At 41.4% G+C, this 23,734-nt stretch overlaps 1 protein-coding gene across 2 annotated transcripts in view; it reads left to right on the top strand.

The window, feature by feature from the left end:
• The window catches only part of nos1apa (nitric oxide synthase 1 (neuronal) adaptor protein a), a 200,420-nt gene that overhangs the window by 155,280 nt on the left and 21,406 nt on the right, over nucleotides 1–23,734 (top strand). The window contains exons 6-7 of one of the 2 annotated variants that reach the window (XM_039811043.1): nucleotides 796–937; nucleotides 6,914–7,131. In XM_039811043.1, coding sequence (XP_039666977.1) covers nucleotides 796–937; nucleotides 6,914–7,131 — 360 coding nt within the window. The remainder of the gene's footprint in view (nucleotides 1–795; nucleotides 938–6,913; nucleotides 7,132–23,734) is intronic. The other variant, XM_039811045.1, reaches the window with a different exon arrangement.

Here is a 23,734-nt window from a genome sequence, read left to right as displayed (position 1 = left end):
TTTGAGATCTGGACATAAATTCGTTTTGCTGACAAAGTGCTTTGTCTCTATGGAAACAACATCAGCACTAAATGAAGCTGAAGCAGCATGCTTTGATAGAAAAAAATAAAATAATAATAAATTACACTGCGAGTACAGTGAGACTGCAGCCACACTTCACCTCGGTACAGAAAGTGAATATGTTTGGAGTTTTTCTGACCCCCAAAACCAGAACCTTCTGTGGAGTGAAGCCATGGCCCAGCAACCCAGACCCAGACTGCCAAAACCAGTTCAAGTTATTAATGTAATAGGAAACCCAGATGTGCCTAATAAATTATATTTCTCATCTGATACTAAGCCTGGGGTTATGTTCTGATACTGATCCACACTGAACACTTAGACTTCACTTCAGCTAATGATGAGTGATGTTTAGAGGCTAGGCCTCAGGGCTTCAATATGAAATCTTTTTCTGCCTCGACACCTCTCTACTGTGACAAGTCAGACAACCTAAGTTGTTTTCACTTGACCTGCTTTTTTCAGAGCAGGGCGGAAAGACATAAGCAGACGCGTCCAGTTCTTTGCACCTGAGGACAAAGTAAGGATCCAATCGGAAATAGAAGTCGCAGGATAGCAAAGAAAAGCGCACCACCTACAAAAACTCAAACTTAGAAATATTAAAGGGGAAAAAACACACACAATCGCAATACTGAATGCAATGTTTAAACTTAGAAATAAGCACAACAGTTCTTCAAGTTATGTTCTGAGGATTTTCAACTGCATTTCTTTCTTTGTCTTTCTCTCCCCCCACCCACCCAGAGTCAGGCCATGCGTATTGTTCGGACAGTGGGCCAGGCGTTCGAGGTTTGCCATAAACTGAGTCTGCAGCACACGCAGCAGAACGCAGACGGACAAGAGGACTGCCACGGCGAAAAGAACGGCAACGACTCCTCTGTCACAGGTACACAAACCCAAAGAGCAACGTGCACCTGCTACATAATCACCATCCCACTTTAAGTGGCCTGTAGTGTCTGTAAATGTTCAGCAATGCTGCTCTGCCCTCAGGGAGTTATCGAAAATCATGTTTGTTCACTTCTCTTTTATCAGATGTTGGGATCTGTGCTTACTGCTCGTTCGCTTCTAAGTCAATACTTTAGAAGAATCAGAAGGTTGAATGTTTCGTGCAGGAATTTTAATCAAAAGTTGTTGAAAGGGGAAAAGTGTCTGTCGCAACCTTGTACTGCAGAAGCTCCTTGAAGGTTGGTGAAGTGAAGTCAGTGATAAATAGAAAGCATGAAAAAAGTATCTTTATTTTGTGTTTACACCCGTTTCTAAAGTTGTTCTGGTATTCCTGGAGTGTAACTTAAAGTGATGGTTCGGAGTAATTCACCCTAGGGTCCTTTGCACCATGACCTCGAGCCAAACACCCCCCCAGAAGCTTTTTTCACCTGAGTCGAACATTGGGAGAGTTAGCTAGAGTAGCGTTATCAGCTGAATAGCTTAGCGGAGGGGCTAATGGACACCGTTTGTATCTTGTAAGTTACTCCACTAATAATGCCCAAAATGATACCAAACGTCTACAAGTAGTACAAATAGGTTATGCTCTCATAAAACGGATTGGAAAGTTTTGTAAGCGCCACCAGAAGTTTATGAACACTTGCCTGCTCTCTTCAGCTCTCTGTTGCTGTTGCTGCTGCTGCTGCTACTCCGCAGTTAGACGTGCTTAGGCGAGCGCGTCTACAAATTACTACACCGAAAAGAGTTACAATAAAAATATTTATTAATTCAATGATTAAATAAGGTAATGTCTCCAAACTTAACTCAATTATTACTTGTCTCCTGCTAGTTATACTACAGCACTTACTTTAAAAAAAGTTAAATTAAAAAATATTTTTGTTGCATCTCTTTTCGGTGTTGTAATTTGTAGACGTCCCTAAGCACTCGTCCTACAGCAGCAACAACAGTAGAGAGCAGAAGCCAGCAGGCAAGTGTTTTTTTACATAAACTTCTGGTGTAACTTACAAACTTTCCAATCCATCGCTTTTATGAGTGCATAACCTATTTGTACTACTTGTAGACGTGCTTTGGTATCTTTCGGCATTATTAGTGGGGAAACATTGCGATACAAACGTGCCCGATATCGGCGCTTAAGCTATTCAGCTGATAACGCTGCTCTACGCTAACTCTCCCAATGTTCGACCCAGGTGAAAAAAGCTTCTGGGGGGGTGTTTGTCTCGAGGTCATGTTGCAAAGGACCCTAGGGTGAAATTACTCCGAACCATCACTTTAACACTGATGCACATTTCAGGGGGGGGGTCAAGAAATATTTCTGAGGCCAGAAGTTATGTATTTTATTGTGTACAGCACACTTTCTTTACACCTTAAACCAGCTGTTCATTAAAAAGATATAAATGCAACAGGATGCTTACATGCAATAGAGAAAACACACAGGCAGGCAGATGTGTGGGTGGAGTTAATGTAACGGTTCAGTATGTTAGAGTGTGCAGATAGGGTGTGCTAAAAATGGGTCTAAAATAAAGAACAAAAGATGAAAGTGTCTGAAAAGGAGACTCCAGGATCCTTTTTGAAAAGAAAAGGAAAAAAACATGCCAAGCTGTAGTGTTTCTTTAAAGAATTTGGGGAGGGGTTGTAGGGTTTTTGGATCGGGACAGAAAGGAAGGTGAAGCCAGGATCCATTCACCCCTGTGTGAGGAAGGTTTCAGCCCAGTAGTATTGCAAAGCATACCTCACCCCTTTAGAAAGATAAACAGACAAGGAAGGAATGGAAAGAAATATGGAACTCTATCAATAAGGCCGTGCTGGAAATTGACTAGCAAGTCCAAACACAGAGTCATATGCTCTCAGATAGCACAAACAGATTGTACTGTACACGCACTCCACCCTCCCCCCCACACACACACACACACACACACACACACAAGTGCCTGTTCCCGCTTGCATTGTGCCCAAGTTGGCGAGCAGGAGAGGCCGATGCTGGAGTGAATGTCATGGATGAGTCAACCCAAAGAAAGAAGGCAGCACACAGCAACACTGGCGGGCTGAGCTGCTTTTATCCGCTGCCTCGTGCCTGGCCAGGATGGGCTTCACTGCAGCCCAGGGACACGTGGCTCTGAGAGGGGTCTGAGAGGACAGACACGGGGATTCAGCAGTTGGAAGGGTCCACGATCGGAACTCTTTCACACCCTCGTTCCAGCCATTAAAGCAGCCAGCACTGGTCAGCCCCCCCCTCCCACCCAGAGCTGAGAGTGGCAGGCCGGGGTACCGTTATCTCCACATCCCTCTTCCAGCCCTCCAGAGACAAGCTCTCTTTCACATGCTGATGAGCCCACAGATCACCCACACACTATAACTGTACATCCACACATAACGGAAGAGCCCCACACACACATACAAACTCAGGCCTGTACACACACACTCACACACTCGCTGTCATGCTGTGTTAAGCAGCACAAGCGCCGTCACGCACAGCCAATGAGCTTATCTTCAGAACTAATTATCATGGCAAAGAAAGGAAAAGGGAAAGAAGAGTGGAAGATATCGGATTAGTGAAACGTAAAAAGCTGGAAGAAAACACGGATAGTGGAGTGGAGTAGGAAGAAGAGATGGATATTAAAGGAAAAGGGAACTTGGGATCATGGAGGACGGGAGTGAGTAAAGAAAAGATCAAATATGGAAATGAATTTGAGAGGAGGAGATGGGAACTGGTTTGAGCAGCAGGGAGTCAGAAGAGAAGGGAAAACAAGCAGAATCTACAGAGGAAATGTGTTTTCTTCTCAGAAATACTACTAATAATAATGTGCAGAGTTTCAGAACAATTGTCCAAAATGTTGCAACATCAAATGAACAGTTTAATCAAATTAACAACAAATAACTGCTTAAAAATGGCCTACATGAATGGAACTAATAAAGCCCACTCACTGTAAAATAATGCCAAACTGTGGAACAGTAATATTACCATTACACTTAACAGTGCCACAGGCCTGAAGTTCCATTCAGCAGCTCATGTTTCCAGTGCAGTTCTACTTGTTAAAGTAATATTCAAAATGCCAGAAGTTTAAATGAGCCAGATCATCTTAGTTTACTATTATATTGTTATAGCTTATTTGGTCATCCATGCACCGGAAAGGACTAGTCAGAAAAACAAGTCAGTCAGGTTGCATATTGGCATAAAAGATACATTATACTATACTGCACATTTAAGATGTACTAACTGTATTATTTCGACCTTTGCTGCATGCCATTCCCCTCTCTCTTCCCGTGTTTCCTGTCTCTCTCCACTACTAATTCTTGAATAAAGGCAAATCTATAAAAACAATAAATCCACTAATGAAGGACAAACAGCAATAACAATTTATATGAAAACACATAACCTACTGTATACATTTAAAGCCTGTTGTCAAAAATACCTCATATCGGGCGCCCAGACAGCTCAGTTGATAGGCGCCCATATATAGAAGTTTACACCTTGACCCTGGCGGGCCGCGGGTTCGACTCTGACGTGTGGCCCTTTGCTGCATTTCATTCCTCCTCTCTCTCCCCTTTCATGTCTTTAGCTGTCCTGTCAATTAAAGGCCTAAAATTCCCAAAAAATAATCTAAAAAACAAAACAAAATGCCTCGTATCATTCAGAATGTTTAACCCAAACATTATTTGTGATTGAAACATTTACAAAACCATTAAATAACTTGTTCAGTTGGATATATTTTGATATGTGTGTCTCCACAAAGAACTGTGTCAATTTCTTCTGACTGAATGAATGACAATTGGCAACTTTTAACCAAGGATAGCAAGTGAGGGCAGAGAAGGGGAGAAGTTGGAGAGGAACAGGAAGAGGAGGATCGAGGAAGACAACCGAGGAAAACATGTCAGCAAACAGAGGGCTGGAGGAAGGACAGGACAGCACGGATAGCTGGGTAGAAAGTAGGAGGAAGAGAAAGAGTAGTAGAGCTGTCAGCAAGTAATCAAGCACAAGGTTTAAGTGGAGGGGGAGGACAGCACTAAGAGCAGGGTGCACAGAAGGAAGAAGGGGAGTATGCATGGAAGAAGAGGGGTGAGGATGTGGGATGGACAGTGGAGGGGGAGGATGGAGAGGAAGAGGACAGTGCAGCAGTGAAGATGAGAGACAGGGGAAGGAAAGGATACGAGTAGCCATTGCGGGCAGAAATGTACATTGAACACTCAAAGCGATCAGGAGTGAGTGAGGTAATCTGAGATCAAATCAAATACACATGACGCAGTGTAAACATTTCACCTACTTTTCCATCTATCTTATTACTAGATGCTATTGCAAGTTACAGTCAAGTAGAAGAGATTATTCCAAATAGAGTAAGGCACTGGATAACAAAAGACAAAAATAATATGTCAACAGATAACCTAATGACAAGTTTGACACGTTTAGAAGACATGAGAGTGATATTAATCTTCTCTTCGAACTCTGGCCAAAACACCAGATAAGCATATTTCCCAATTTCGAACTGTTCCTAATGTTTTTTGTATAAACTTGGTATTACCTGGGGGGCCTGGTTAGCTCACTTGTTAGCGCGCACGCGCCCATATATAGAGGTTTACTCCTCGACCCAGCGGCCGCGGGTTCGACTCCGACCTGCGGCCCTTTGCTGCATATCATTCTCCCCTCACTCTCCCCTTTCATGTCTTCGCCTGTCCTATAAATAAAGGCCTAAAATACCCCAAAAATAATCTTTAAAAAAAAGAGAGAATACTAACCTCTTATTAGTTGCTCTGCTCTTAATCTAAATGTAAGATTTTTTTTGTTCCATAAAGAAGCGCATACAAGTTAGCAAAGTGAGTAATCCTACCCACGTTTTCATCTTTTTAAAATGATTGCGTTTGTAATGAAACTTGCTGTGGGGAGAGGCAGCCTTGAGTGCAACTATGCATACGCCCAGCATGCATAGTTACTGACACCGTTTTTGCCCGGTAAAGGTTTAAACAATAAAAAGCATCACAACTAGAACACTGGCGCTTACATTTTCCTGTTTATTCAATTGAATTTGAACTGTGTGAGGATATGAGACACAACCTCAGGCTTTGTAGTCAGGTGGAAGAAGTGTTCCAACTGGGACAACAAGCGTTACACTAGTTTTCTGTTGAATTGCCTGGTGGGGCGAATCAAAATGAAATGGTAAAATAGTCAACACAGTTCAGACTGCTGAAGGCAAAGACAGTGTTATGATTCTGAGAAGGGTTTCATCAGTTAGTGGAATCAGCACGGGACCTCTTGCTAGAATTTAGACCTTTTTTTTTTGGTGTTGACGTTATTGGAATATTTAAAAAATGTAGACTTAATGTGTGTTCTCCTACAGAGACACTCTAAATGTTCCAATGTATCAATCTGGTACAAATTGTCGCAGCTATCGACATTGTGTTTTAATGAACTGAACTGGATGGTTTTCTTATGCCAAAAATAATTCAAAAAAATCCTGTTGGAACAAACAAGTGTCGAGGGCAGAGGAAGAACAGTAAGAGTGCTCCTCATAAATGGTTTTGTTGCAGTCTGCATTGATTTTGTCTCCTACACGGGGCAATAGTGTTGATCTCCATTGTTAATGACATCTGCTACGGCAAAAACACGGTCTGTATCCAATCTGGTCCAATTTGTCCCATTAAAAATGTATTAACAGTAATGAGAGCGATGTTTAAAAACTGAAAACACAATATGGAAACTCATGAAACAAGGGAGTGCTGGCTGCATTGTGTTCTATTTGTATTTGCATTGTTTTATAGCTCTTAAGAGTTCCTCTGGACAGTTTAAACATACATTTAGTCATAATCATGCATACAGTATGCTGTGGTTCTATGGATAATGTGTCTTACTTGAATGTATTCATGTGTGTCCGCCCATGTGTGTGTGTGTGCGCGCTTGTGGCCATGCTCATGCCTACATGTGTGTATGCAGGCATGCGTGCTCATCCACCTGTATGTGTGTGTACATTCCTCGGCACAGTTCGGGAGCTAACGGGCGCGGAGAAGACGCCGACCGTCACCGAGGAGACTGACATCGATGCGGAGGAGGTGAGCCAGGTGTCGGCGGCAGAGGAGTCAAACCTCAACAGAGGGGTGACTGATCTGGACGCCACAGCCAAGACAGCTGACCTGAAGAGTGCAGAGAGCAAGGTAAAATATCCTCTGTGTGTGTGTGTGTGTGTGTGTGTGTGTGTGTGTGTGTGTGTGTGTGTGTGTGTGTGTGTGTGTGTGGGTGTGTGTGTGTGTGTGTGTGCGCGCGCTTCTTTATACTGTACTTTTGAGTTCATCATTCCTGTGTCAGTATTACTGGTTCTGAATTTGGATTACTTTATTAATTACACGAAAAAGTGCAACAGTCAGTCAAATTTCAAAGCATCCCTTGGATTTTATACACTTGCTGAACTATTTAAACTGCAGAATGCACTTCTGTTCTATCTTTGCTGGGAGTTGCACATGCTCATTACCTAGGCCTGTCGCAATATGCAATAAATCAATTAATCGCATGATAGATAAAAATGAGCGCGATCATTTTTAAATGGAAATTATCGCGCCCGGAAAGATTTTACATTTTTTTTTTACATTTTATTTATTGTTTTTGATTGTGTTTTTTTTTTTTTATTCCAGTGCATTTTTTGTTAACCGAGACTGAGAGTCCATTTTATTTATTGTTTTTGGTTGTTTTGTTCATTTATTGTGGATATTTAACATGTCTTCCAGTTCCAGTTTTAAATATTCTTTAGAAATGAAGGTTTATTGATCTTTGAAAAGGTGTACCTGCATTATTATGCCATTATCATTATATAAGATGAAAATGGTCTCAGAACGACAATAGTATCGTTTATCGCAATAATTTCTGGGACAATTTATCGTCCGGCAAAATTTGTTATTGTGACAGGCCTATCAGTACCTAGATAAGGACTACTAGCCAGTCAGAAGCAGAGTATGAGGGCGTGACACGCTAGCAGCTAGGCGAACATTATAACGTGTGTTACAAAGTGACCACGTTTGTCTCTGAAATAAAGGCTGGACTACAACAGAGCTGTTTGGAGCAGTTGGTGAACAGTGTTTTCTGTTGGACATGGTAAATCCCTTTGGGGGGGACTTTGGGCTTTTTCACTTTGGAAGCCTATAACATGTACAAAAAAGATATATAACACAATAAAGGAAAGGAGTTAACTTGTTAATCAAAGGTTGAAGCTCAGCATAAAACATGTATTTGTCTAGACATGCACTTGACTTATTTCATGAAACGGTAGACTGCTTTTTCTTTTTTTTTTTAGATTTTTTTTGGGGGCTTTTTACCTTTTATTAGATGATGACAGTGGATAGACAGGAAAGGTGGGAGAGAGATGGGGGATGACACGCAGCAAACTGGGTGAGCGAGAGGTCGCCCCAGGGATTGACTGCTTTTAAAGTGTTCTTTTATTATGTTAGGAGCACTGACTTTCCTGCAGCACATCATGCAGCCAACGTCATCAAACAAGGGCATAAAAGTAAAGAACACGGTGCCCTGGTGACCCGGAGGTTAAAGAAAGAAAGATCCACACAAGGACAGCGATAAAAACATGTCTGTCTGTGCATACAAATCTAGAGTCAGTTCACGTTAAGGCTAGGAAACCTGGCTGGAAATCAAATGTGTGTTCCGTCACTTCGGATCAGGCTGACCCCCTGAGTGTGACAGAGGATATCCAAAGTTTAAACAAGCTTTCAGATTGTCTAGTTTTATTTCTTTGAGGATCCTTGAAGCCTGAAATGAAAGAGTATTTTCACTTTGATTTTAATATACATGCCTGTATTAACCACCAGTAAAATCAAGTTAACACCAACTCTGTGTTTGTGTGTGGCATGAGTATAGAAATAGCTCCCACTACTTGGTTTCTAGTCAGAAGCTCTCAGCAGTATGTGGAGCTCCAAGACTACTACGCTAGTCATCCAGCTTACGTGTTTGTGTTTGTGCGGCCTCATAGTGTCGGAGATTTGATACAGCTCAGTCAGACTGTCTGCTCTCCGGCCTGTGGAAAGCCCCCACCACCAGTCTATTCATAGCCAGAGAAATGTCCTGTGTGGAAGTGTGTGAGCGCGGCGGTCTGGCTCGCCTGGCAGAGCAGCGCTGAAGCTGTTGTTTACTGGGATTTACAGTAGTATGCAGGGGTGTAATTGAGTTTTTGATCGAGGCGGCGCTGGGAGGACGACACTGCATGATGAGGGCAGAAAGTTGGGGGGGGGGGGTGCGTAGCGTAATGTTTATTACACTTCTCTTTGCCTTGAGACTTTGGGCTCTGCATCAAGTTTGCAACAATAGTGTGTTGTGCGTAATAATAATTTTATGTTTTGTTTTTTTTGGGTACTACTTCCCACCGCCTAGCTGTGCTTATTGAGGTAGTGGACAAGGATAGAGGGAAGGTGTTAGAAAAATGATTGTCAGTGTCGGAATCAAACAGGTAGGTATTCTTTGAATCTTGTAAGATGGAGCAGTTACGTGGAAACTACTCATAGAGTGTCTCTCATCGAATGCTCGAAGGCTTAGTCCTCTGAGCCTACTTTTATTCACAGTGGGAGTGCTTGACTCCCAGGTACTGCCATGCACAATCATGACCTCACAGGGACAGTATGCCCTCAGTCTTATGCTATGTTTACACGTGGCCGGCTATTTTCATAAACGGACATTTTAACCTCTCCGTTTTCAAAAATAACATCGTGCACAGTTGTCAGTTTTCAGAAAAGTGTTCGTTTACACGTACCCGTGTATATATGCCGCCAAGAGCACGCCATACCTGTAGGTGGCAGTGTAACGAGAAGCTCAAGCCCACATTAGCCAATCAGAATCCCGAAAATGGCAACAACAGCAACGACTCACTTCCTCTCTTTTCTCTTCCTCACTTCCTCGGCTGCCTAAACCTCCGTTTGTCTCAAGTGGGTAAGTGAGCGTCTGGCAAGCGTAGCTCCTATGGCGCCATTTTGATGCTAACAAGCACTCACCCCCCGTTAGCATCCCATTGACTGCCATTCATTTTGACGTCACTTTGACAGCAAATAACTTTACATCTGAAGCGTTTAAAGCCTCTATATGTCCATTGTTTATTTCTAAAGAAACACGACAATGTATAAAAGGCTCCATTACCTTGTACCTCCCCTTTTGGGGCCCGGGCCGGCGGTGGTTTAAAAAAATGTTTTGGTTGTTTTTTACCCCCCCCCCTTCTCCCCCCCCCCCCACAAAAAAAAAAAATTACCGTATAGTACAGGAGAAGCTCGCAGGCAGTTTCGACTCACATTAGCTGTTTAAGTTTAATTACTAATGTTAACTAGCATTTTAGTTAGCAATAATTAGCCTGTGCCCATGTTATCTCCTTACATATACCTACGCTCTCCGTCTCTGTAAGATTGGGAATGATTGAGAGTTCTCTTGGCACAGCTACCAGAAGACTTACAACTTTCAGACAGGTTGCTCACATCACATCTACGTCGTCTCTCTCAGTTGGAGGCTGCGCAGTAACGCTCAGCGCTCACCGGAAAAGTGCTTCTAATATCCTTCACTGGTCTCCGTCCAGAGACACGGGATCTGTTTGTCCATTTCTTTAACTGTCTATGGTTTGTCTCAGTTTACATGCAAACGAAGATTTCCCAAATCTCCACTCTGGCCGGAGTGGAACGTGTAAACGAAGGGAAGTGTTAGCATTTTTCTAAATAACCATGTACGTGTAAACTGGGTATAAGAAACATTTTGGAAAAACTAACTCCTTTGTGCCCTACAAATTGTTTTCATCTTTATTTTAAGGTTAAATATATTTTTTTTTATGTTTGTTTATATTTTATTGCAATCTTCTCTTCCATTTGGAGAAATGATTGATTTTCATGTTTTCAAGATGCACCATTGTCAACACAAAATTCACTGTCAATATGTTTCATTATTTCCCCCGATACCGCTGCTCCTGGCAACTAAAGCGTGATTAACACTTTCATGTAGGGAAAGATCATTTCAAACTGGCTTTTTAAAACATTTAACCTAACTTTACCAGTGTTTTAGAAGCCAGACAGTCAAACAAAGTGCTTGTTGGATTGTCTAACCGCGTCTGAAAACTAGGGCTGCTCCCTCTTAGTCGATTAGTCGACCAATCGGTCGTTTTGGTCTTAGTCAACTTAGATTTCTTTAGTCGATTAGTCATGTTTTATGCTTTTTTCATGCTGAATGACTTATTTCCAAGAAACGTACGAGCACATCTCTGGTAAACACAAGAATTAAAGTGGTGCTTTTGCGTGACCCTTTGCGGAGAAACTCAGATTTACAGATCTGTCGATTAAATCAACTAATCGGTTAGTCGATACAATTGAATGAGTGTTAGTCGACTAAGAATTTCTTCAATCGAGCACAGGCCTACTGAAAACCTCTTTGTGACAGCGGAATTGGGGAGCTGCATCCAACAGTTTTCTGAAACAGACTATTTGACAATGACACCCACTTTACGCAGCCATTGGCCAAGTGTGCTGAGGTGCAACAGTAAGCAGGGTTTGAACTTCTCTCTTAAGCTCTCTTTTTTCCCACAACTATCCCATTAGTTTGATTTATTACATTGAGAGTCCATACTACCACACTACGTGCCATACTCTGTGCAAGTTTCAGTTTTTTTTAAAGCTGGTATTCATTTAAGCACCAAGATTTATCACTGAGCATTTTTAAGAGAGAAGTTGTGTCCTGAAAAGTTGCCAATTTTCAGGACAAAGTTGCAGCTTTTTGGTTTTAGCCATGCAGTTATCTCAGGGGACATATATCTGCCAGCACAACCAACAGAATGTCTTGTTGTGTCTATGCTTACCATTGTAGTTTTTCAGTTCTTCATGTTCTTTTTCACCTTGCCCCTAAAAGTGTCAAACATTCCCGTTTGCAGGAAAAGCCCTTATCTGTAGTTAACTCAGGGTAATTAGGTCATTCCTTAGGCAGTCTAATTAATGGTACAAAATGAACAGACGGGCTGTTAGGCAACACTCCAGAGTTTATTCAACTTTTCATCATGACCCAAATGAGAGCGTCATGTCACCTTAGGCTCCGAGCTCGCTGAAACATACCTGTTCACTCACCACATGGAGACTCCCCTGAGACAGGCTTTGAGAGCCATTTTTTGGGTCCTAATTTCGAGTTACAAAACCAGGCTATTCAGCTGTTTAACAAGCCGTGGGTCCCATTAATGTTATGAATTATGAGACCTTTCATTACAGCCCCTGATTGAAAGCAACACGGCATGAAATCAGTGAAACAACGAGCTCCCAGCAACAACCTCTATTCTTAGGTCATTGGAGGAAGTGTGTGTGTGTGTCTGTGTGTGTTAGAGTTTGTGTAGCTGCGTTTGCACGTACATTAACTATGTTTTCTTTTCAGTATTTTTTAATTTGACACATTTGTCACTCTTTAACAGCTTGACAGATTAAATGGGATATGTGCAGGGATAAGTGGGCAAAGGTTACATTGAACAAGATGTGTGTGAGTCTACGTGCCTCTACGTTAGTGCCCATGTGTATGTATTTTTATTACACAACCGTGTGTGTATTTTCCCGAGCAGAGGGATTTGATTCACTACAGGGTTTCCCTGGAAGCTCATGAAAGGCAAAGCAGCCTGTGAGTGTTAAAGTTCAGTCTCTTCCCGTCAGCTCCCGTTAAGACTGACAAATCCCTCGGCGCCCGGCGTTCAAACGATCCCGCAGGACTCGGAGAGCACCCATCAATCCTACCTTTGGGCTTTGTGTCCATGAGGTTGACTTAGGACGTTGTTAAAAAGCTTGGCTCCGGTATTAGAAGGGCTGCCACTACAAGACAAATTGGAAAGGCCAAAGTCACATTTTAGAGAGAACTGCATTTTACACATTCAAGAGGCTTTTGTTTAGTTTTGTGTGTGTGTGTGTGTGTGTGTGTGTGTGTGTGTGTGTGTGTGTGTGTGTGTGTGTGTGTGTGTGTGTGTGTGTGTGTGTGTGTGTGTGTGTGTGTGTGTGTGTGTGTGTGTGTGTGTGTTTTCACCTAGGCTTTAAAGTGAGGCTGTACAACAAATGCTTTGATAGAGGTTTGGTCTCTGGCCCACTTTCAGATGCTGTCAGGCAGGTGCAGACACTCTGATCCATGAGTGTAGCGCTACAGGCAGCACTCCACTGACAGCACTCTCTCTCTTTCTCTTTTTTTTTTTTTTTTTTTCTCTCTCGTCCCATCATTAGTGTGCCTCAATTGTTTTAGGCTATCACGACCTAACATGGACAGATTACTGAGTGGGGGCACGGGGCTAGGGGCCCACGGGGTCAGAGGACCTCTGTTTGAAGTGACTGTTAACATTTCTCGTCATTTAAAGGGGAACTATGCAGTTTTTGTTTGTTTTTTTAGCTTAATTTACCTTAACTGAACAGCTTCGGAGTCATTGGAATGGTTGTATGACTTTTTTTCCTAGTTGAATGGTGGCCGTCTCGCTTCCCCCTAGTGTCTGTGAGCGGTAAAACCACCCTTGCAACTTTTGTATCAAGTATCAAGCGATATCAAGGCAAGGCAAGGCAAGGCAGCTTTATTTGTATAGCACATTTCAGCAACAGGGCAATTCAAAGTGCTTTACATAAAACATTAAAGAGCAGTTAAAAACAATTGAAAACAATTTAAAAACATTAATAAACAAATTAAAAACATTAAAAGACAAGAATAAAATTGATAGTGCAGTATAAGAATAAAAGTTACAGTGCAGTATAAGAAATTAAAGTTAATAGATTATATCAGGTCTTGCGATGTAACGAATTGCTTCACGGCACTGCACACGTACAGGAACCGGCTAGCTATAAGAACAAGGTAGCGATGGAGTTTTTCACACGTCATGGCTGAAGCAGAAAGCTTGGAAAGCATTGTCGCAGGAACAGAGAAAGAGGAAACGGCCGATTGACTGACTGAGTCACACACGAGTAAACATAGGAGCTGCCAAATATCTATTCCGAAGCTGTAGGGGGAGCTCTATAGAGAAAACTGCAAGCAAAAAGTGAGAAAACTGCGAAGAAATTGCCAAAACTGCATAGCGCCTAGGGCTGGGCAATATGGAGAAAATCAGATATCACGATATTCTTGACCAAATACCTCGATATCGATATTGCGGCGATATTCTAGGGTTGACAATTGGTGCTTTAACAAAATATCTTCACACTTAGATTTTAGATAAATAATCATCAGTAATGTGGACATAATGTGGGGAAAAGGCAAATAATAGAACAGCTAGAACAGTCTGGTGTGTTCAGAAAATGACATCACTCTACTGTAATGCAGCCTTTAAAACCAGGAAAAGACAACACTTATGTCATATCACAATATTACGATATCCAAAATCTAAGACGATATCTACTCTCATATCACGATATCGATACATTGATATATTGCCCAGCCCTAATAGCGCCCCTTTAAAAGTAAGAATCCCCTGATTGTGTTTTTGTTGCTTCTGGTCCTCATAGGAGTCTAAAGTCTCAAAGTAATGACATATTTGTTTTTGGAAACGCTGTATTTCACAGGTCCATAATTTCCAAATAAATCACTAATCCTTTCCAAGACATTTCTATAAAAGAACAATGTAATTTGGCACTAAATATATGGAAACTAGGGATGCTAATTTAGATTTTAGTTTTTCTGATCCTGAACCGTTATGACAAGCAGGCAATGAGCTCCTGTTCACCCGTCCGGGAGGCTCGGACATGTGTATACAAAACTTTAATACTTACTAATACTAATTTTCTGGAACGCATATATTCTAAAAGAGATCATGACAGTCCTTGTGCAGTGCATGTTTTCAGTATATAATCTAGGGATGCACGATATTGGATTTTGGCCGATATTCGATATGCCGATATTTTCAAACTCATTTTGGCCGATACCGATGTATATACACATTTACCTTATTACACTCATGTGTTGTAGATAAGGCAATACACAAGACCAACAACATTTGATTCTACCATAAATGTATAATTTTACAAATGTAGACAGACATTCACCCCTGAAAAATAGTTAAATTATTTGACTTGGAGGAGAATAAATGATATGCCAGTGCCACATTTTATTTTTAAGTTCAGACTTCAAACTTCAGTCCCAGCTTTTTTAAGGGTGAAGTCTTCGTCTATCCACTGGGCAGTGAGGCTCAACATGCTAACAGGACTCACGCTTGATGTCCAAATGTCCGTGGTAAAGCTAATGTGACTAGCGCCAGCGAGGAGCTTTTCAATGTGACTGGCGACAACACTCTGGAGTTCAGATAAGATAATTGGCACATCAGAAAAGTAGCGCCGGCTAGGCATAGCATACCGCTGCTCCACCACGCTAAACGGCTGGTTATCAAGAGCAATACATTCAACGATTTTGTCGTTAAGCCCTTTTACCTTTGGGTGGTCGCTGCTGTATTTTCTAGCTTTGTCAAAGGACTGAAGTAGAGGCTGCTGATGGGTTTTTGCCGGCGTTTTTTCTTCTTACTTTTCAAAGTCTCGGTGCTGCTCAGGATGACGGCTCTTGAGATGCGATCATATTTGTAGTGTGGAACGAGAGTTGTTTTACGCCTCCTCGCATCACTTGTGCTTTACAAGTATTGCAAATAGCAAGTTCTGTTCTACATGTCTCGAAATACCTCCACACAGCTGACATATTTGAAGTTTAAGTTGCTGGCGCTCATGCTACGTTCATGGTCGTCATGTGCGCATAGTAAACAAGCCACTCTATCGGCAAGGCTCATTGGCAGATATGAACATTTCTGCCGATGATGATCATTTTAAGCTTTTATCGGCCGATACCGATGTCATATACGATATCATCGTGCATCCCTAAAATAATCACTGGTGAAAAGCAGCAGTAATAATGGTGCAGGTGTTAGCGGAACTCCTCTTTTTGATTTGCTTCTCACCAAAATTATCAAGTGCTGCTGCGTTGGATTGGGTTGGATTCATTATTCATTTGTTTAAGTCTTTTTGTTACTAAATGTTGTGTTCTCTCTTTTAAATAAACAATTAATTGAATTGGATTAATATGAATGGTAGTTGAGCAATTGGTATGCAAACAGAAAAACTGACCACTTGAAATTCTAGGGATGCACTGCATCAGGAAACAGCGTCCAAACATGAGCACAGTGCACTACAGGCTGTTAGTTCAAAGTGTGAATGTCTGTTCCTCACTGTGAAAGCTTACTGTAGGTCATCATTGCTTTTATCCAGTGAGACTGTAAACATCCTGGATGTGGCTTTCAGGCGTATGATTGCTTACCTGGCCTCAGGACAACAGTGTGATGATGACACAAGGACTTGCGTGGGAGGCAGGTGGGAGGAAATGGAGTTAAACCTGAAATGGTAGAAATTACAGCTTTCCTGTTTGTGTGACTTGGAAATAGATTAGTTGACGCACATTACGCAGCCATCAATCTAGACAAGATGCTGCAGTGCCAGGAAGATTAAGATTAAGAAATTAGGCATGGAAGAATTGACAATCTGCTCAAGTGCGCATACACTGGAGTCCAACACATTTGCATATTCAAAGCTTCTAATGAGGGAGAACAATGTGGGAAAAAACCCCGATCAGAGAGAAAATGGTATTCAAAACAGATACTTTAAAAAAAATGTTTTAAACATGTCTGGAGAAGATCTTTTAAATTAGACTCAGTCTGGTTGCAGCCCCCCAACCCAGCCCCCCTCCCCTCTCCTCCACATACCGGTTCGCAAGACCACTCTTTGTCAGTTTGCTGGTCCCCACATCTAAAAGGGTTGAGATCCCCACATCCCCTCCCTCCATTCTCCAACACCCACAGAAACAATAACATCCACTTCTCCTCTGCCTTAACTCACCATCTCAATATCTCAGGGACACACACAAAAAATGTCTCTGGTTGTCTCCTCAGAAGCATTGCAGGACAGAGACTTATCTTTCCAGTACTCTTCACACACGGGCAGGCAATAAAAATGCAGCCTCTAAACTTTTCACTGATTGTAAACTCAGAGGGTTTGTGTGAAACTATTGCTCTTTATATTGGAGAGTCAAGATCACTTTTCTTTTTTGCCTGCTAAGGTCACTTCTTTTGATAGTCCTTTTAATAGATGGTTTGATTTTTTTTTTTAGCAAGTGTGTGTGTCTGTGTGGACTTGTAAAGTTGTGATACAACTTAAGGCTGCCAACCAGGAGGCACAAGGCCTGTCTTCGTACAGACCGTAGCATCATAGCATTCCTTATTCTTGTGCGTTTTTATCCACATCTGCTTTCATACATGCATACCTGATAACGTTATGGTATGTTGTGCTGGTTTCATCCCATGTAGGAGGCAGCTCACTGTGCGTCTTGCACATGGGATTGTTTTCCGATGAGCTCTCAGCTGATAACAAAACACAATTCACCCAATGAGGAGTGTAAAACGGTGACTTTTTGACCTGAAGCAGAGCTGAGCCAGTCCAGGATTGATCAGAGTTTGTTTTTTTTCAGGTTTGAATCAGCCTGGCCATTGTTTTCATAAAAGTCAAATTTCTCGGGGGACTGGTTAAAAGGGACATACTTTTACTTCCACACATTGGCCTTTTTTCTCCTCTCACTCTCTTTCTCTCTCTATATGGTTCTATCACTTGACTTTCCACTCCATTAGCCTGCATTTTGTGCTGACATTCAATATCTTTTGCCAGGAATGTTTGAGTGCTCAGTGCACAAGTTTCACACAACCACGTGTTAGCGACTGTAGCCCAGTGTGTTGTATTTGACTTTGACATTGACCAGAAAGCTTGTTCACACTGGAAATTCAAAAGCCAAAGAAATGATTTTCTTTTCTGTGAATATAGTTTTTGTTCTTTTTTTAAGACCTTGCCGAATATATTAACCTGATAGCAAGGTTACCACCACTAGTAATACACTCAGGAGACCAGAGTGCAGTGCAGCCATGTTCTGTGTTTCATGGAGCACATCAGCTCTTGGATTTTGCTCGAGTAGAAAATCTCACGGACTAAGTTTATGTTAACTCATGCCTGATGTCTGGGCTTGTCAAAAGAAAATCTGGAAAAGAAGAGTTTGCTAGCTAAAGAAGAATACAAAAACCAATGGTTATAATCAGTTACCGTAACACTGGTTAGCTCTGTAAGCACTTCACAAAGCACCGTTCAGCGTGCTGCATAGAAAATGGTCAAAAGGATTTTTGGTCCGTTGAAATAGTTTGCTTACCTGCTTGTTGCATGGATCAACTTGCCAAATCAACAAGGTTAACACTCACGATGTTAAAACTACATTTATCTTCTCATAATATCCCTCTTAATCTGATTACTTAAATCTGCACTAACTGGTTTGTTTTGTTTTTCAAATCCATCACTATTATTACCTTTTGAGTTAGTATAGCAGAACATTTTAGCAAACCGTTACCTCCTTACACATCCAGCAGATATAGAGCAACATTAGCATTCATTTATTCCAAGTTGTGTGTCTGCCTACCTGACCAATATTCACTCTCCTTTTACCTCTGGTTTTTGTTTGCACCAACTCCTAAGGGGAACATCTAGCTCTGTAACTGCTAACTGCTCCTCTATGTTGACCAGTTATTCGCTACCTTCGTCTGTCATTGCCATTTAGTGTACATGTAGGTAGTGTTCAGTGGGTTTTTAGAGCTTTTTTGCCAAATACAGCTGCCTGCAGCTTCAGAAAACACCACCAACATGCCTGATTTACTCCCATTTCTAACATCAGACACTGTGGGCACAATTTAATGTCACAAATCTCAAGGTGGCAGCGGTACTTGCTCTTTTCATTGGGAGCATAATTCGTTTACTCCATATGAAATGTAAGTTACCATTAGAGACTCAAACATTGTGAGGGGATATTTTATTAACTGATTATTCTTAGAAACAGGGGAAAGTGTGATTATTGTGAACATCTTCACAAGATCCTGTCTACTACTTTTACTACTATATAATGACTGATGGTATGGTCTGATATTCCATGCAGAGCCTCAGTAGAATGATCTCGCTGGATTTTTCTCAAGAGCCCTTGATGAAGTTATAAATCTGTAGCCGAGGCTGTCAGCAGTGAAGGAAGCCAGATCTCTTGGTGTGTGTTAGTGTGTGTTTGTGTGTGTGTGGGGGCGGGGGTGGGGGGTGGGGGTGGATGTGTGTGGCTAGTGTAATCACAGCTGGAGGTAGATAAATAAAGACTTCCTTTATCCCCTGTCATCTATCTTTAGTTTCCTTTCCGTCTCACTTTCACCTTCCTTTTTTCAACCCCTCTTTCACTTCCCTGTTTTTTCCCCCACTTCATTTTTCCACACTGTGAGTACAACAAGAGGCCAAAAGATAAAGGAAGACACCACTTGTCTGCTTAGTGCCATGTGCATGTGTGCGAATTAGATGCTAATAGCGAGCGTTTCCTCAGGCAGGCCATTCTCCAGCAGTTACTGTATGAGGAATTTCAGTGGTAGGCCGGTTTTCTCTATACTCTCTAACTCCCCCCCCAGTTTAAATATTCTACTCTGCTGTCTTCTCTAATTGGCTTTGACACCGCTAAACAAGTTTGGATGCTGGAGAAGCTTTGGATTTACAAGTCTTCACTCAACAAACTGCTAACTGTGTGATGGAAAGTGTGTTAGTGTATATTGAATGTGTGGGCGTATTCGTACATAAGCATTCCTATTGGATTCAATGCTCGAAGATTTGTCACTTTGGATCATTGTTGTCCATAAGTTCATCAACCAACTTAACCAACTTTAAAAATGATTGATCTTGTCACTACTGAAGCATTTTTTTATGAATTAACTTATTAACAAAAAGATTACAAGTTTCAGTAATAATATTCATCCACTGAACACCTCAAACACCCATATTTTCTTGCCCGACTAAACATCCCTTAAGACATTTTATCAATGTGTGCAACCCTTTCTACCTCGGTCATCCGTTTTTTCAAGGGGGCACTTCAGGCATCATGCCATTACTTAGAATAATTTTCCATCCAATCTTCATAGCTGCACATTTTGTGGCAGTTTTTAAATTACAGTTATTGGCTTAAGGGGACGTTATAATTACAGGTCAAACTAGGTGACATATTTTAGGAAAAAAAAATGTGGGCCTAGAAGGGGGAAATGTTCACATCCACCTTGCTCTTTAATTTACTCTTTAAATATTTGGGTTGCTTCTTTAAAGTGCTGTTAATGCTGCATGACAAGATTTATCACCACCTGGAACGCTCTTGATATGATGTAATCAAGTTGTAAGCACTTCAAGCTCCTATGGCTAACATGTTAGCAAACAGTTGTGTACACATCCTGCAGACACATCATCCCATTGAATTAATGGTTTTGTCCAACAGACAAAGGTTAGCCCAGTATTTAATCTCCTTTTAGCTCTGGTCAGGTTTAACTTCTGGGATGTGTTAAGTGGTTCAAATGAATGAAGTGAAACAAAATGGCAAGTGTGATTATCAGACTACGTTTTTACCCAGCTCTGGGTCTGACCCTAGCTGCAGATGTTGGGATTTCTTCATCAGCTAATATTTCACTTCTGCTCTCTGTTGTTTGGTGCTGGGCGAGTGGCATGTACACATATACTCAGCTTGTTTGAGCTTTTTTCTGCTGCTAACAATGTCAAATGGGAGTTTAGTCAAGTCATTTTATTTGTATAGCACATTTAAACGAACAACAGTTGACCCAAAGTGCTTTACAGGTAGAACAGGGAAGGCAGAAACAGTATGCCTTAAAGATACATAATCACATGTGCGAGGTACCATGAATATAGTTAGGCAAAGGTAGAATTTAAATAATGTAACATAGAATAAAACAATAATGGAATAACGTTTGTAAATACAAAAAGATAAGTTCAGTTCATAGCTCTGAATCTAAAAAAAAAAATAATAATATGGAAGTTTATAAGAGCTGTATAGTCTATTTCTCCAATGAATGGGCTAAAAGAGGCTAATAGCTAGAGTAGCGTTGCTAAACTGGGGTGTTAATTCTCAGTGGGTTCAGCATCGTTATGCTGCCACAGTGTGTCTTTAGAACTGATTGTCGGACCTTCGAAAAACCTACTAGAACCCCACACACACACACACACACACACACACACACTTTTTCAACATCGCATCAGGCAGGCCTGTGTCCGACCTTTACGAATCCGACATTCACACCCACTTCACACAGGGATTGGCCAGCTGTCTGGAGGTGAGAAGGTAACCTGGGTTTGAACTCCTGTATAACTCTCCTTTTTCATTCTTGACACAACTATTTCTGTCACTTTCCACATGAACGCCTGAGTGCAACACTCTGGGATGCCTTCCAGGATAGACTGTCTGAAAGTGTGCGCTGTTATCCCCTTATTTAAACTGGCTTTTCACATCGCCTTCCACCGCGGCTGTTCGGATCAACTATAAACACTTTTGATTTCCAACATAGTCAGACAACACGTCATACAAACCACCTGTTTTTTAGTGTAACCACCTGTTTTTTAGTGTAACCAGGCCCTTAGTGACACGTTCACATCAAAAACATTCATTTGTTTCAATGTTAAATGTCCAAAATATAGCCTTTTTTTTTTAAGGTAAATACTTTTATATTAGTGGCTATTGGTTAAACTATGTAACTGGTGGGAGAGAAAAGTAAAATAAATGGGTTTTTTTAGGGGTTAATGTTGGAGGTGACTCAAATGTATATTAGAATGGGATTTCTTTTCCATTTGTGTCGTATCTTATTCTGCGGCTGCTGACAGTCTGTTTAAGTCTGTCTTCTTCTTCCGTTTCTCTATAATTGAGAATAGTTTCTGTGTCCACAGTGCTTGAAAGCCAAACACGTCACCATTTCTCCTGTCGGTTAGTTTTCCTTCTGAATCATCTCATTCACTCTTCCAGTCACTAAACCTCCCCCGTTCAACACTCACTGTTTGAAAGCGAAAGCAGCAGTCTTGTTTAACAACCTTTACTTAGGTGAGAAGAGTGTCACTTCAGGTGTCTGCAAGTAGCTTCTATGGAAAGAAAAAGGTGAATGATGCGTCTGTATTAAACAGGCAATTTGAGAGAAAGTGAGCTCATTTTATGTGATCCGACATCTTTCTGAGGAGTCAAACTAATTCTCTCTTTAACACACACAGCCTTCTGCCCTGATATTTATCATGTGATAGCACCAAAAAAAAAACTGTCAACATGGATAATGTTCTCTTATTAAGCTACAAGATTCAGCTCACACAGGCCATCAGTCATATATATTCCTCTAGTTGTGTGTGTGTGTGTGTGTGTGTGTGTGTGTGTGTGTGTGTGTGTGTGTGTGTGTGTTGTGTTGTGTTGTGTTGTGCGTTCATCATTGTCTGTGTGTCACCAGAAGGTGCTTAAGGAGAGACAGATGGCAGAAGTGTTTTGGCATGGATTCCTTAAGGCAGGTTCAGGTTCAATTTAATTTAGGTGTCCCCTTGTTTGCCGACCGTCATTTGGCGTTGCGACTCCAGTCACCTGCATCACCCGCTAGTGATGTGACATTGTTTGGATTCAGTCGGCAACCTAATTGTTCAACCTTGGCAGCCATGAAACAGTTTTTTAAAAATGCTTCACATCCAGCTGTTGTAAAGGCGTAAAGCCAAACATGCATAAAGCAAGCAATGTTCATTTCTTTTAGCCTCATGTGTATTCAAAACATTCTTTTGAACTGCTCTGCAGCAGGAACTTGCTAACGTACTTTCCGACATCAGCGCTTCAAAAAATCAAAGGTTGTTCCGTGTTAAATGGATTAACTTTAAAATATGATCTACATTCACCACCACCTTGTGTCTTCTCCTTGTTTCTTGCTGTTGCATCAGCTCCGATGGCGCCTGTTGAATAAGGTTGGATTGGATTTGTCTTACATCACAGGGTAAACTCTAAAACACTAACAGTGTCTGATACACACAACCTACTGGGAGCACCCATTCTCTGATAGAACAATTTGATGGATTGAGGAATGAAATATCCAATTTACACTTAAGGCACATCTTCTTTTTTTCGCCCACACATTATGCCATTCATGTTTGAATCTCTTTTCTGGCCACTTGTTAAGTATATGCCGGTGTTGTTTTTGCTTTTCATAAGCAAAAAACTGGAAAACAGAAAAAAAAAGCCAAGTGTCAATGCATGAATATATCATTACAGACGAGTTGAAATCTAGTTGCATTCTAGCCAGATGTTGAAAGGCTGTTACTGAATCTGTCTTCAACAAGCATGGCAGTATTTTATCTGGATTTGAGACACGTGAAATAACAACTGTAAATGAGGCAAAGTCTTCCATATGGAAGATGGACCTAAATTCGGTCCCCCCCCCCCCCAACACCAGCAACATTGTCTTGAGTGGCTTCCAAACATTAAACAGTGCCAAATGTTTTTCCAAGGACAGCAAGGAAAGAGATACCCCTCCTGCGTGGATTATATCCAGGTCTCAGCAGTGGTTTGAGAGTGCTTTTTTGTTCTCTAAACCAACCGTGCACCTTGGTGCACCTTTTTTTTTTTTTTTCCTCTAAGGTGCCCATCCCTGTATCCACTGAACAATGGCAGGAAGTGCTAGACCAGGAGTGTCAAACTCGATTTCACTAAGTGCCACACTGGAAAAAGACAATCCCATCAAAGGCCAAAGCCTCTTTTTCATCGAAAAAGTCAAATATCTTTGACTCAATTATTGCATGTATCATACAGTCACCTCACTTACAGTTTAGTCCACATAAAGCCCTGAAAAAGTCAGCAAAAAAAGTTCCAAAGTCATCCTAGAATTCAGCAAATCAAGCAAAACAATGATTACATTTTCTAAGTAGGCTACCA

The sequence above is a fragment of the Perca fluviatilis genome, chromosome 9, assembly GCF_010015445.1.
Source record: "Perca fluviatilis chromosome 9, GENO_Pfluv_1.0, whole genome shotgun sequence".
In the NCBI taxonomy this organism is placed as follows: domain Eukaryota; kingdom Metazoa; phylum Chordata; class Actinopteri; order Perciformes; family Percidae; genus Perca; species Perca fluviatilis.
The sequence above is the reverse complement of the archived record's forward strand: the minus strand, read 5'-3'. Positions and strand labels throughout refer to the sequence as shown.